We start from the raw sequence: 13,686 nt of genomic DNA on the forward strand, positions 1-13,686 counted from the left end.
AATCGTCTAGAGGGACGTGATAATGACATTTATATGTGCCTGATTGCCGAAGCACAAGTCTCTAGTATTTGAAATACGTTTTTGCTAACTTTGTGGGAAAGGGTGGAGGGGGAGGTATCCAAGGCCCCAAATTGGGCCTCTTTTGTGGTATTCCAGTTATCGATATTTATCGATAATGCTGATATGATAGGAGTTACTGCATCTAATGTACTTGAGTTCATATTTAAAACTAAAAATCTCCAGCTGTTTTCATACAGCACGTCCCTGATGTTATACCTTTGGGGTCTGCCACGCCTCCCTCTGCAAGCATTGTGATAAAGGCATTATACCCTGACTTGACATTTCCACTGAGTTCAGGGTATAATGAAAGAAAAGGAAAAGGGTTTTCTTTAAGGTGTGTTCCATGGACTTACCGTTGTCGCAGTTGTTACTGTGACGTTGTTGGGCCAACAGGAAACAAAAGAACCGCTACAATCATAAAACGATTAACAGGTCGTGACCATTTCACCTGATTGCCGAAGAGCTCATTTGCATGCCAAAGCCGTATTCCCCAAGTGAACAACAACAACAAGAAAGAGTTGAGAGAGTGCGGGGGACAAGCAGAAAGTGGCAAGTAGTAAGTGGCAAGTGGCAGCAACGGAAGTTCAACTTCAATGCCGCCCACCCGCTCTTCCGACCAGTTAGAACTTCCTTCAGCACTTGAAGTGCTCAAAAATGAGCTTGGGTGCGTGCGTGTTTTGCATGCCACTTGCTTAATGATAAGCGATAAGCTTGCTCCCCGCAGTTCCCTCTCTTTGGGCCCAGCCGTTTTTGGCCAACTGACGTCAGCTGCGCTTACGGCTGCTCGGCTACAAATTAGAACAGAATTATCCCACGCATCTCGGATAATGTACGCGAAATGCTTGATCGTTTGCCCGTGATCGATTGTTGTTGTTGCTGCTGCTGTTACTGCTACTGTTGCCGAGCAAAAACTGACAACAACTGCAGACGACAACGACAACGACGATCGTCAGGGCAGCAGACAGCCAAAAGACAGGCCACAAGGCTCATTCAATCAGGCAGGGCTGGCCATTTGACTTTTTTTTTTAGCTACTTTTACAATTTTAATCATTTTCTTATTTAGTTTTTCAAGCAAAGGCAACTACCTGAGTGTTTCTCCATACATATTGCTATAATTAAAGGCTTTTAATTATTAATAGTTATATTATTTAGAACGAACTCAAATAATAAACTATAAATATTTATTTTTTATGTATATAGTAGAGCTGGTTTTATTATAATAAATTATCTTTACTGATATAATATAATTTGATAATATTAACTTAAGTATATTTTATATTATTATTATATTTGAAGTATTAAATAAAAAACAACTCAAGCTAGCTTTGTGGACTGAAAATATTACCTGCCAGCCAGAGAAGAGTTGAATTTTGAGCATATATAACAATATTTCTAGCTATTTTCTGGCTAGCCTTTTCTATTGTTCAACTTGGCGGGTATTTTAACTGTTTTCTAAAAAATGGGCAGCACTGCAGTGGCGCAGGCGCAGACGATGGATTGTCGATCGCAGCACAAATTTCAGCGCGTAGAACGGTAACTTATTTTTTTCCACTTATTGTCAAGCCGAGCCACAGACGCTGAGTGAGTCTCGAGCTGTAGCTGTAGCTGTAGCTGTATCTGTAGCTGAGCGATGTCTCCAGCCTGGCTGTGATAAAATGTGCGTAAGTGATCAGTGGAAGACGTCGCCAGTTGGGGTTAAAATTCTTCGAGTTTTTTTTCAATTCATTTTACTTCACGTTTGTTTGTTTTGTTTTGTTTTTGTAGTGGAACTCGGAAGCATTTTAAAATTACAAGTATGTAATTTTACTGAAATCAAGCGCTCATATGAAAATTCCACAGCAAAGCAGTCGCTCGACCGATCGACCGATCGAGCGATCGATCGATCGACCGATCCGCAGCAATTGCGGTCGATTTTTAATTTGTGCTGCACTTTTGCCTCGGAAATCAGAGCAAGGCAGCTTATGTGACTGCGAGAGCTGGGAACGGGGCTGAGATTGGTCGATTGGCAGCCACTGTTCACTGTTAGCGACCTTATCGCGCCCACTGTGCGCACACAAAATGTCATTCTGTTCACGTCGCTACACAAGGCATCCCAATCAGTCGTAGGCACTCTATGGCGTTTGCAGGTAAGGCACGGAGCAGCAGCCTCTCTGGATGCAGGCCTGCTGGCTGGCAGCTCGTCATCATTATCTCTGCGCTGGCTACATCACAAATAATATGAAAAAAATACAAAACAAATGCGACAACAGAAACAAAAAGGAAAACAAATACAATTGCCTCGACCTGCACGCAGACAGACAGCTCCACGTCCAGCCTCAGATTCAGGTTCAGCTCCAGATCGAAGCTGCAAATAAACTATTTCAATCAATGCGGTCGTCCAGGGATCAGTTCCTCGCTCTTCTTCCCCGACACATCCCAACGATCACATCCCATCGATCTCACATACCAAAGTTATTTCGTAGTTTGAATCTTCTCATTTTTTATCGCATGCATTGTAGGCAACACTTTATAAATACTTTTTTAATGTTTGTTTTTAAAGGTCTTCAAAAGTTGGACTACAGTTTTGAGATAAAACACTTCAATTATATGGAAAGTAGATTATAAACTTTCTCTCACTCACTCTCTCTCTCTCTCTATGTCTGTTCTCTTCTTTTGCTTTCTCCTTCTGCATCTATCTCTCTTTACCTCTCTTCCTCTTTCTCGCACTCTGTGTATCTCTTCCTGCCCCCTCTATGTTCTCCTCACTCCCTCTCAGTCTCTTCTTTTTCTATCTCTTACTCTCTTTTTCTATCTCAACCATTGCCTATCTCTAGTTCTTCTAGGTGAATATTAATATGACAAAATAGATATTAGAATAACCAAATATAATGTATTTATTATTCTAAATTACGAATTGCAATTGCTATGTAGCTGCAAAGGTTGTGTTTCTTTTCAATAATAAAATATATACGGACTACGACCAGATAAAGTATAATTTTTTCATTCTATCAATGAAATCATTACACACACAAATTGTAAGAGTTATCAACGGTAACTAATTTTTTTATTAAAACTTGTTTTTTTCCATTATTCAAAATGAAATAATGCAATTTTAAATATTTGAATTGCGCGCTCTGAAAGCATAAGACTAGTAATGTAAGCAGTGCAAAGTTAACTGCTTGTGATCTGCTTGGTAATTTTCAACTGGCGAACACTGAACTGTAGGTGGCGCTTTATTTTGCCATCTCTGGCTGCTTTAACAGCGCATTTCTAGTGAATAAACTATTTCTTTAAATCTGGTGAGTTTCTAAAATTTATTTGTATTCTAATAAGAATATCTTTACTAAAACGAAATTTACTTTTGCTCCTTACAGAACTTAATTATGTAATAAATGTTAAAAAGAAATAATTAGTTTATTCATTTAAAACTTTTCTCATAATCAATTTGAGAAAAATTTGCCAGAAATGATCAAAATGAATTTCCATTCAAATCGACGAATTTCCACTTAATTATAGAGTAGTTAACACCATTTATTGTTAAAGTTCGTCGAACTCTGTGTGGCATTTTGTGTTTTTTGCATTTGCAGTGCTTCCATAGAAGGCATAGAACCCATTCCCGTGGCTCTCAACCTGATGACGGGGAATATTTAATGCTGATTTTACGCGAATTCGCGAATGAAAGTTGGCTCGCTGGTCGCTCGTTTCGGCGAAAAGTTCGCCGCAAATCAAATCGAAAAACGATTTTCAATTGAAAGTCATCCAGTAGCAGAGCCGTGAGAATTTTGACAGCTCTAGATATGCGATACTCTCGTACGATCGCACCGTACGATCGGGTTCAATGCGACGAGTTCCAATTTAAGGAAGTAACCATCGTTGCGGCGCAGCGTGACTCTTATCGGTGACTAACTGACGACCCCAAAGAACCAAACAAAAACAAAACACAGAACCTGAATAGAAAACAAAAAAAAGTTGCCTACAACAGCTGAAAAGTAGCTAAAATTCTACCATATATTAGCTAAGTGTGTGCCTGACTGACAGATGCTCTGTGATATAGATTGTGAAAATAAAAAGAGGCTTGGCAGTCCCCATTCTATGTGCCAATGCTGAGTCGACTTAGCAATGTCCGTCGATGTGTCCGTCTATCTGTTATATAAACGGAACGATCTGTACGACCTGGAGATTTGATATTTCCAATCTATATTCCCATATTCCATACGCATTATTAACCCAACAGTTTGTTTCATAGCTCATTCCATTTCATAATTTGGTTTGCCCATTAGTATAAGTATAAGTATAAGTATAAGTATAAGTATAAGTATAAGTATAAGTATAAGTATAAGTATAAGTATAAGTATAAGTATAAGTATAAGTATAAGTATAAGTATAAGTATAAGTATAAGTATAAGTATAAGTATAAGTATAAGTATAAGTATAAGTATAAGTATAAGTATAAGTATAAGTATAAGTATAAGTATAAGTATAAGTATAAGTATAAGCATAAGTATAAGTATAAGTATAAGTATAAGTATAAGTATAAGTATAAGTATAAGTATAAGTATAAGTATAAGTATAAGTATAAGTATAAGTATAAGTATAAGTATAAGTATAAGTATAAGTATAAGTATAAGTATAAGTATAAGTATAAGTATAAGTATAAGTATAAGTATAAGTATAAGTATAAGTATAAGTATAAGTATAAGTATAAGTATAAGTATAAGTATAAGTATAAGTATAAGATAAGTATAAGTATAAGTATAAGTATAAGTATAAGTATAAGTATAAGTATAAGTATAAGTATAAGTATAAGTATAAGTATAAGTATAAGTATAAGTATAAGTATAAGTATAAGTATAAGTATAAGTATAAGTATAAGTATAAGTATAAGTATAAGTATAAGTATAAGTATAAGTATAAGTATAAGTATAAGTATAAGTCTCCGTCTCCGTCTCCGTCTCCGTCTCCGTCTCCGTCTCCGTCTCCGTCTCCTCTCCGTCTCCGTCTCCGTCTCCTCTCCGTACTCCGTCTCCGTCTCCGTCTCCGTCTCCGTCTCCGTCTCCGTCTCCGTCTCCGTCTCCGTCTCCGTCTCCGTCTCCGTCTCCGTCTCCGTCTCCGTCTCCGTCTCACGTCTCCGTTCTCCGTCTCCGTCTCCGTCTCCGTCTCCGTCTCCGTCTCCGTCTCCGTCCTCCGTCTCAGTCTCCGTCTTCGTCTCCCTTCTCGGTTTTACGCCCTTTTCTTCCTTTTGATTTTGCTTTTGGTTGGTTGTTTCATTCTTTTTTATATATGTTAACATTTTGGCATTCTAGAATTACTTTAAATGAACTTTGAATCCAATCATTGAATATGTTGTGGCCCTGTTTATAAAGTTAAATTGATTTTGGTCTGTGTCAGCCAAGTCAACGTTTTGTTTTGGCCGAGTGCAATGAACGCTCGACTTAAGTCATATTTTTCATTGGCATTTGTTGTTCTTTTTGCTGCATATTATTTTATTGATATTTATTTTTGTTTTAGCGCGCACGCGTTGTTAATTTTTTCTCTTTTCTTATCAGTCATATGCCAAACAACAAACGTCAAATAATAATAATAATTGTTAATGCATTGCTGGAAGAATGTTGGTAGCAACTAACTTGCGAGTGTGTGCGTGTGCATTGCCTCAGCTGTGCTTCGTTTTGCATTAAAAAGATACTCTTATCAATAGATGGCAATTGGTAAATCGACATGTTGTAAGAATACACAAAGGAGCGTTGCAACCAACTGTTGCAATGTTTGCAATGCGACGAACAAGGAAGCGACCAAAGCTTGCACAATTCGCGCAGTGTAGTCATCGATATCGATAGCTCTCGCTCGATTATCAATCAGTGATAGCTGATGTGACTGATAAGCCCGACTGGCCCGCCCGCCTCGTTGGCTGCAATGAACGCTTATCGTGCATATGCTCACGCTGCGTGTGAGTAATTGTTTAAGTATAAGTATAAACAAACGGTAAAGCTACAGCTACGCACACCTTAAAAAACGCCACACAACTTGACCCAAATAAAGGCAGCTTGAAAGCGAGAGTGAGAGCGAGAGAGAGAGAGACAGAGAGAGCGAGCGAGAATGGAAGAGCCGCGGGTAGGGTGGGTAGACGACTGGGGTAAGTGAGAGCAAGCTACGACTTTTACAAATCGCTGCATTTAAATCAACAAATCTACGAAGCGTGCTAATTTTTATGAATTTCATAACAGACTTTTTATTTAAATTTATAACAGCAACGGCAACAACAACATTATGTTACGTGAAAGCTCAGACATAAGCTCCCCGCCCGCGCTCACACCTAACGCTCTCTTTTGCGCTCAGTCACGCATGCGCAGCAAAGAGCAGTGCAGCAAAAGCGTTTAGCTTTATTTTCTTCTAAGCAGCAGGCAGCCTAAATACAAATCAAAGTGCGCAAGGCAGACGTGCTTTTCATTGGGTGGGTGGACTGTGGGGCATGGTAACGCGGGAAGCTTGTCAGTGTGTGCGTGCGTAGCCGGCTCTGATGCGGGCGTGGTGCTGCCTGTGATTGTTGTTGGTGTTGCTGTTCTTTTTACTCTTGTGTCGCTGCAGTTGCTGCGGCTCCCCGACTGCTCTCCCAAAAGCAAGCGAAAACGAAAGCCAGCGTAGACGAATTCGAAGTGGTTTCGGCAGCAGCGGCGTGACGTCGTGACGTCGCAACGTCGGCGGCAGCGCCGTTGTTTGTGTGTACGTCTCTTTGGCTGACTGCTCTGTGTTGACGTCAGAAAGTTATCGTAAGTCTAACTGCTCTGTCTTTGTGCATACGCAATCGAATCAGCTGATTGAATGGTTAGCTCTAGTAAAAACTCAGAAGAATAAATATATCAATATATATGAATCAGGAGCTTCCCACAACTTTATTTACTCGCATTGTCATAGAATCAGATTTATTTTCAATATTGTTATGAAATTTCTTGAGTGAATTAAATCACCAAAAGTTGAAGTAAGGAAATATTTTCAAAAAAAGTAAATGAAACATTCTATTCTTACGAATCTAATAATAATAACAGTTCTTTTAATCATCACAGCAGAGCCAAGTTTGTATAGCAACCTTTTTTAACACAGCTCTTTGACTTTATTCATCGCACAGTCGCAGATAAAGCTAAAAGCTACAACAAAACCAACAACTTGCACGCTAAGTGAACTGCCTTGCAGTGGTCGGCCAGTCGTGTTGTTGTTGCTGCTACTGTTGATTTTGGCGTTTCGTTGAGAGTAAAAGTGATTGGGAAAAACTTTTGCTTTTGCCTGTCGATCGTTTGCTTGTTCGGCTCTTTTGCGCTCTCAATTGTGCGCTCTCTCTTCCACTCCCTCTTGCTCACCCTCTCACTCTCCTTCTCTTTCTGTGTATGTGTATGTGTGTTGCGCTTTGGCCTGACCACCACCACCATCCACAGGTAGTTGCTGTAAAAACAGCGCAGCGCAGCGCAGTCAGCGGCGCAGACGACGAAGTCATTTTGGGGCTTTTATAGCGCTGTGCTCTCTTTGCCAGTGTGTGCGTACAAGACTGTGTGCCTTAGTTGCTTCTTGCTGCTGTTGTTGTTTTTGGCGCTGCTTTTTTTCGGCCGCTGCTGGTGTCGCTGTTGGCGTCGCTGCTGTGTTTGCGTCTCATTTTCTTTGCGCTGCTGCTGCGCTAAAGACTTTTGTCACAGTTACAATTTACCAATTGTAAGCAGCGGACGCGAACGCGCAACGGGCACACACTGAAAAGCTCACATATCTCAGAGCGCATAACGGTTCTTCAGGAGCTACCTTCTAATACAAAGCGTCCGCGTCGACGACAACAGCAGCGTCAGCGTTAGCGTCGACGCCAGCGCATACGACTTGTAAATAAAGAAATACTCGCATATAAAATCTGTTGCATCATTGCTGAAACACTTCAGTCGCTGAATCGCGTGCGTGGAGGCAACACTTTACGCGACAATAACAACAACAACAAACCAAAGTGCAGCAACAAAAACAATACAAGAAGCAGTGCGCGCAACTGCAGTGATAATTTGAAGCGGTTTCTATTAAAACAAACAAAAAACTAAAAGTTTATTTAAAGCAAAAAATGTGCTAATTTTTAAAGAAAAATGTATTAAAAAGTGACTTCAAAGGAAGTTAAGTGAAGTTTTATAAAAATAAAAAATGTAAACAATTTCGAATAAAAAAACTATTATTTCTAAATACAAAAATTGACGATATCGCTGCAAACATTTCCAAAGAACAGTTTACCTCAAAACAAAAAGAAATAAAAATAAAATGATTTAGCGCTTGCTAAAGGGATATTTAGCTGAGTTTTATTCAACCCACCCCGCCCCTCGCCCCTTTGCAAATAGGATCCTAAAAGAAAAGGCATCAAAATTTTACCCTCATTCGCGCAACTCAAAATGCTGAACATGGAATCGCCTCAGATGTACGCGGATGCGGTGCAAACGTTGGCGCAGCTCGACTTGAAGAAGCAGCCGCAGCCGCTGCCGCAGCAGGCGACAATCGGTCAAATCACACTGACGGCGATGTCCAGTGCACAGCAGCAACAGCAGCAACAGCAACAACAGCAGCAGCAGCAGCAACAACAGCAACAGCAGCAGCAACAGGTGACAACTGATGCCAACAACAATGCAACAATTCAGGATGCGGCCTTGCTGGTCAAGCAGCATGCCATGCAGCAAATGCATCTAACCAACAACAACAACAACAACAATTTGTTGCAGAAACAAATGCTGCAGCAATACAGCACACAAACAGATCTGGACGAGCTGACCACACAGGAGATAACGTTGGACTTGCAACATCTGATCGATGATCAGTTTCGGGATACGGAAACTCTGGGCATATTCAGCGATATGGTGACAAGTCCGGGTGGACTGTCTGCAACGCTGCCACCGAGTGGCATGGTCAGTGCAGCAGCTAAGGTGCTGCAGCAGCAACAGCAGACGCTGGCTAATGCGAGGCAGCAACAGCACTCCTATGGCAGGGCGGCGCTGGCGTATATGCCACAGGCGGTACACTCGAATGCCACGTACAACAATCACTCGAGCGACGAGAACAGTTCCGTTGGCAGCGACTCGAGCAGCACGATCAAGGAGGAGCCTATCGATCCGGAGTATCGTAGGCACTTGCAGGAATCGGTCAGCAACCAGGCAGCAGCGGCTTTCATTAACAACAGCAATGGCCTCTATAATGCGTATCAGAGCAACGCACTAAGTGGCAGCAACAACAACAACAGTAGCAGCAACAATAGCAGTAACAGCAGCAACAACAGCAATAACAACAGCTCAACGAACTCGACGCAATTCACCAATCTGACCACGGCGAATGTCCTGGCACATCACAATCTGCCGCATCTGGCGGCCAACGCACAGCAACTGCTTAAGCATCACACAAAGCTGCAACAGTCGCAGCAGCACCACGCCCAGCAGCAGCAGCACGCTCAGCAGCAGCATCGCAAGCACAGCAACAAGCATGTGGACAAGGGCACCGAGGAGTATCGACGAAGACGCGAACGCAACAATATTGCCGTACGCAAGAGCCGCGAGAAGGCAAAGGTGCGCTCCAAAGAGGTGGAGGAGCGCGTCAAGTCGCTGCTCAAGGAGAAGGATGCGTTACTGCGTCAGCTGAGCGAGATGACCAATGAGCTTTCACTCCACAAGCAGATTTACATGCAGCTTATGAATCACACGAACCCCGAAGTGAGTCGCGTCTGCCGCAGCTTTCTCAATACGAACGAACATGCGCTGTAGCTGTAGCAGTCGCTGTAGCTGTGATGAACAAACTGAACGAACGAATGAACGAACGAAAGAGGGAGAGAAGGAGAGGAGAGCGCGAGAGCGACTGTGAACAGAGCCTGTAAATTAGTGTGAATGGGAATGTGCGTGTGTGTGTGTGACTCAAATAAAGCTGTGTGGGTAGCGTATAAGCTTAAGGATGTTAGGGCTGCACATACAAAAAAACCAACAGCAACAAGCCAAGCATGACTTGCATTGTATCCAATCAAAGAATTGTATGTAGGCCACAAAGGCACGAGTTGTTTCGCTTTTGCCCATATCTTTTACCTGACTCGTATAAGTTTTAATTTGTTAACTTTTCTACTCGTCTATTACAACTGCTACTACTTCTATTTAAACTTCTACTACTTCTACGTCCACTTCTACTTCTACACTTTAATACTTTTCTCGCTGCCTTTGGCATTCCTTCTATTGTACATTATTTTGGCTGGGAGTTTCTTATACTGTGTGTTTGTTATTAATGCTTCTTATATTTTGTACTTAATTTTAATAAATTGTAAAATACTTTTGTACATTTTGATACAAATTATATAACATAGTATGCATAAGTTAAGCCAAAGAAAAGAAAATGTTAAAATATTTATATATATATATATATAAATATAAAAAAAAAACAAAATAAAAACAATATACTGCAGAATGTATATGTATATGTGTATAAATAAAGCAAGCAGGAAAGAAAACAAAAAATACAAAACAAAAACAAAAACAAATGAAAATCCACACACAAAATACCTATTTATGTAAATCTATTTAAATAAACTAAGAACAACAACAACAAAAACACTTGGTGTGCAGCTTGCGCTATGCTTCTGATTGCCCCTGCCACACCCCGCTTTAGTTGTCTAGAAGCAACAGTAACAACAAAACGAGATCGTTTTATTAGCAAATCTTTAGCTTTAAGCTTTAAACAATTTCCACTGCTTTTCGTTGCACAGGATAAAGAGAAAAACCCAAAACAATTAATTAATTAATATAAATGTGTATAATTATTGTTACCTAGCAAATTTAATGAGAATGCTTACATATAATGAAAACAAAATAACGACAACAAAACAAAATAAGCTGAGAGGAAAACAGATAATTGTTTAGAAGCGTATTAGATGAAAATGCTATTAATTTGTAAGGCCAACGCAATGTTCTCATTTTTAAATTATAAATTAAACGACAAAGAAACAAAACACACTGTAAAGCAAATATAAATAAATTTTTAATAAAATTTGTATAGAAAACACACTTCTTTTTTATTGAATTAAAGGGGCAATTCTTATATAGGAATACGCTGTGCTTGAATATATTTCTCTCAACCAGAAAAAAATATTTCGCAGCTCTGATTTATATTTTCTGCGAGACTCAATGTAATTTCATGAATTTGATCTTACATATAATCATCTAAGATAAGATTGCAGATTGCAAATAAAAACAGCAATTAAAAGAAAAAACAAAACATATAATCAAAACTTATATTGAATAATTTTATTCCAGAGAATATCATCTGATAATATTTGAAAATCTTTTTTATTCAAGTAAAATATATTGTGAGCCCATTTCGGATATTTATTATAATATATTTATTTTATTAGGCAAATATGTGTACTGTTGTTATTCTTCAGCACTGAATTTGTATGTATGGACGTATCATTGGAGTTTCCACCAGCTATGTGAATATATATGAATAGATATATACTTATATTCATATTTCTTATGAGGTTTTCGAAATAACAGATTTCGCAACTCGTTTGTTTTTAAATTTTATGTTTTCCAAATCATTTTAATATTTTATAATTTCACAGAAACCCATTTTGGGTTTTCTTGTGATATTATTGCCTTCCTATTAGAAAGCAATATTTGCTTGGGGAAGTTCCCTTTGTGGTATTTCAAGTGTATGGGCAGATGCAACATCTTTGCTTTGGCCAATTGCAATTGGCCAGAGCCAGAAGGGCGGCTGCTGTGGCTAGATGTGGCCAAAAGCAGCTTGCCAAAAACACAAAACGCTGCAAATTAAATGTCTGCCATATTTAGGCGGCAAAGCACTCACAAAATATGCAACAGCGGGGCTGGGGTCGTCTGTCTGCAGATGGGACGGCGATAGTGACAGGGCAATGTATGGGCTGGCAGGCGGGACAGTTTTGCCCCACAGGGCAACATCAGAGGTTGGCACGGCTGCTGTTTGGGGCCATGTGTGTGCCCCTCTCTGTGTGTGTATGGGTGTGTGTGTGATGCCCAGACAATTGTCAAGACGGCGGTTGCTTAGTGCGCGTTGACACAATTTGACAGTAAGACAAACCCGAAACGAAGAGCAAATTTATAAGCGACAAGCAGCAAAATTAATGCAACTAAAAAGACAAATTAATGCGCAGTGAAAGTCAAACAGCAGCAACAAGAGAGCCACTGCAGCGCATTTCGCGGCCTGGGCAGATAATCACTTAAAAACTTTTGGGCTAAGCTCTTTTTGGAGACCTTAGGCCCAAAAACAAAAAACTTGTATAAAAAACTTCAACTTTCATTTGAGCTGTGTGCGTTCAATTTGTCTAGGCTGCCCTTTACCCCACTTTTATGGGCCCCACCTCTTCCCCACGGCAGTTTACAGCTGCTCTTGGATAGCTGCATTGTTGGGAACATTGATTGATGACAGCTAATTGCAGCCTCCAAAAAGAGTACAAAAATAAAAATAAAAAAGAGAAATTATCGGTGTGGGTGTCTGTCACACCCCTGCTCCCCTTGCAACGGTAGCTGCAAGCCACAATGTCAAAATGTGACACGACTTTGAAAAGGGTTCTAATCCGCTGAGATAGGTGAAAGCGACTGCCGCGCTGTAAGAAGTGCATCGCTTCGTGCTGCTTGTGGCAAGCCCATCTGTTACATCCTGCCACATGCCGTGCCAACAAATTGACGCACAATTACTGCTCAACTAGGCGCCAAGAGCGCGCACCACACGGTGTATGAGTTATGAGTGCCAAGTGATAAATTTGCAACAAGCGGCGCATAAATTATGTTTGCATATTTTCAATTTTTTCATTTCAGTTTTCGTTGTACGTTTTTCATTTTGAGTTTATATTTATTTATGTGGAATAAAGACCAAAATGATTGAATTAATTATTTTCCAGACTGAATATTTGCAACTCTTAAGCAAGCATGCTTGCACGTGTTTTAGTTGTTTGAAATACTTTTAAAAAATAGAAAAAAAAAAATAAAAAATAAAAAAGACAGAAAAAAATGCAACTGGAGATGCCGGGGATTGAACCCGGGGCCTCTCACATGCAAAGCGAGCGCTCTACCACTGAGCTACATCCCCGTTGTGTGAACATTTTTTCCATTGCCTTATCAATCTATTACAATCATGTACAGATATTGTATTAAATAAAGGTTGAACATATATGTGTATATATGTATATATACACATATATAAATTTATATATATTTCATTTTATTGTTTAACTTATTATATTATAGACTTTGGGGCTGTAATCAGCTTTAATAGTTTTTCTTTTTCAGCTGTAACTGCTATTTATAAATGCTTCAATTTTGGGCAACAGCATTCAATGCAGCATCCCCTTTTTACGCATTCATTTCATACATTTTTCGCATTTTAGTTTCAGTTACACATATTTGTTGTTGTTGTCTTCTTTTTATGCCTCAGCAGCAGCAGCAACAGCAGCAACAATGGAAAAAACTATACCGGAAAAAAGTGGGTTACTTCATTTTTATTTTCTTGCATTTGAAGCTAGCAATACCAATACCAATACCAATAACAACAGCAATAACAACAACAACAACAACAACACAAACAGCAATTCAAGCCAGCTTTACATCTATGCATCTATCGGTCTATCTTTTTTTTAGCACAGAT

The 13,686-nt window shown here is 39.7% G+C and overlaps 1 protein-coding gene and 1 non-coding gene across 2 annotated transcripts; one reads left to right on the plus strand and one right to left on the minus strand.

Moving 5' to 3' along the window:
• Positions 1-8,179: 8,179 nt before the first annotated feature.
• LOC111599702 (CCAAT/enhancer-binding protein) lies at positions 8,180-10,185 on the plus strand. Its single transcript, XM_023315431.2, has one exon. The coding sequence runs from the start codon at positions 8,439-8,441 to the stop codon at positions 9,789-9,791; it is 1,353 nt and encodes a 450-aa protein (XP_023171199.2). The 5' UTR covers positions 8,180-8,438; the 3' UTR covers positions 9,792-10,185.
• A 2,874-nt stretch (positions 10,186-13,059) lies between these two features.
• Positions 13,060-13,131, minus strand: Trnaa-ugc. The gene has a single exon. It is a non-coding gene; the product is annotated as a tRNA-Ala (tRNA).
• Positions 13,132-13,686: the final 555 nt, after the last annotated feature.

The sequence above is a fragment of the Drosophila hydei genome, unplaced genomic scaffold, assembly GCF_003285905.1.
Source record: "Drosophila hydei strain 15085-1641.00,03,60 unplaced genomic scaffold, DhydRS2 tig00000060-arrow-pilon, whole genome shotgun sequence".
Taxonomy (NCBI): Eukaryota; Metazoa; Arthropoda; class Insecta; order Diptera; family Drosophilidae; genus Drosophila; species Drosophila hydei.

Bases quoted from the DNA above. Each gene is read 5' to 3' on its own strand.
- LOC111599702 (XM_023315431.2), top strand. From the start codon at position 8,439: ATGCTGAACATGGAATCGCCTCAGATGTACGCGGATGCGGTGCAAACG.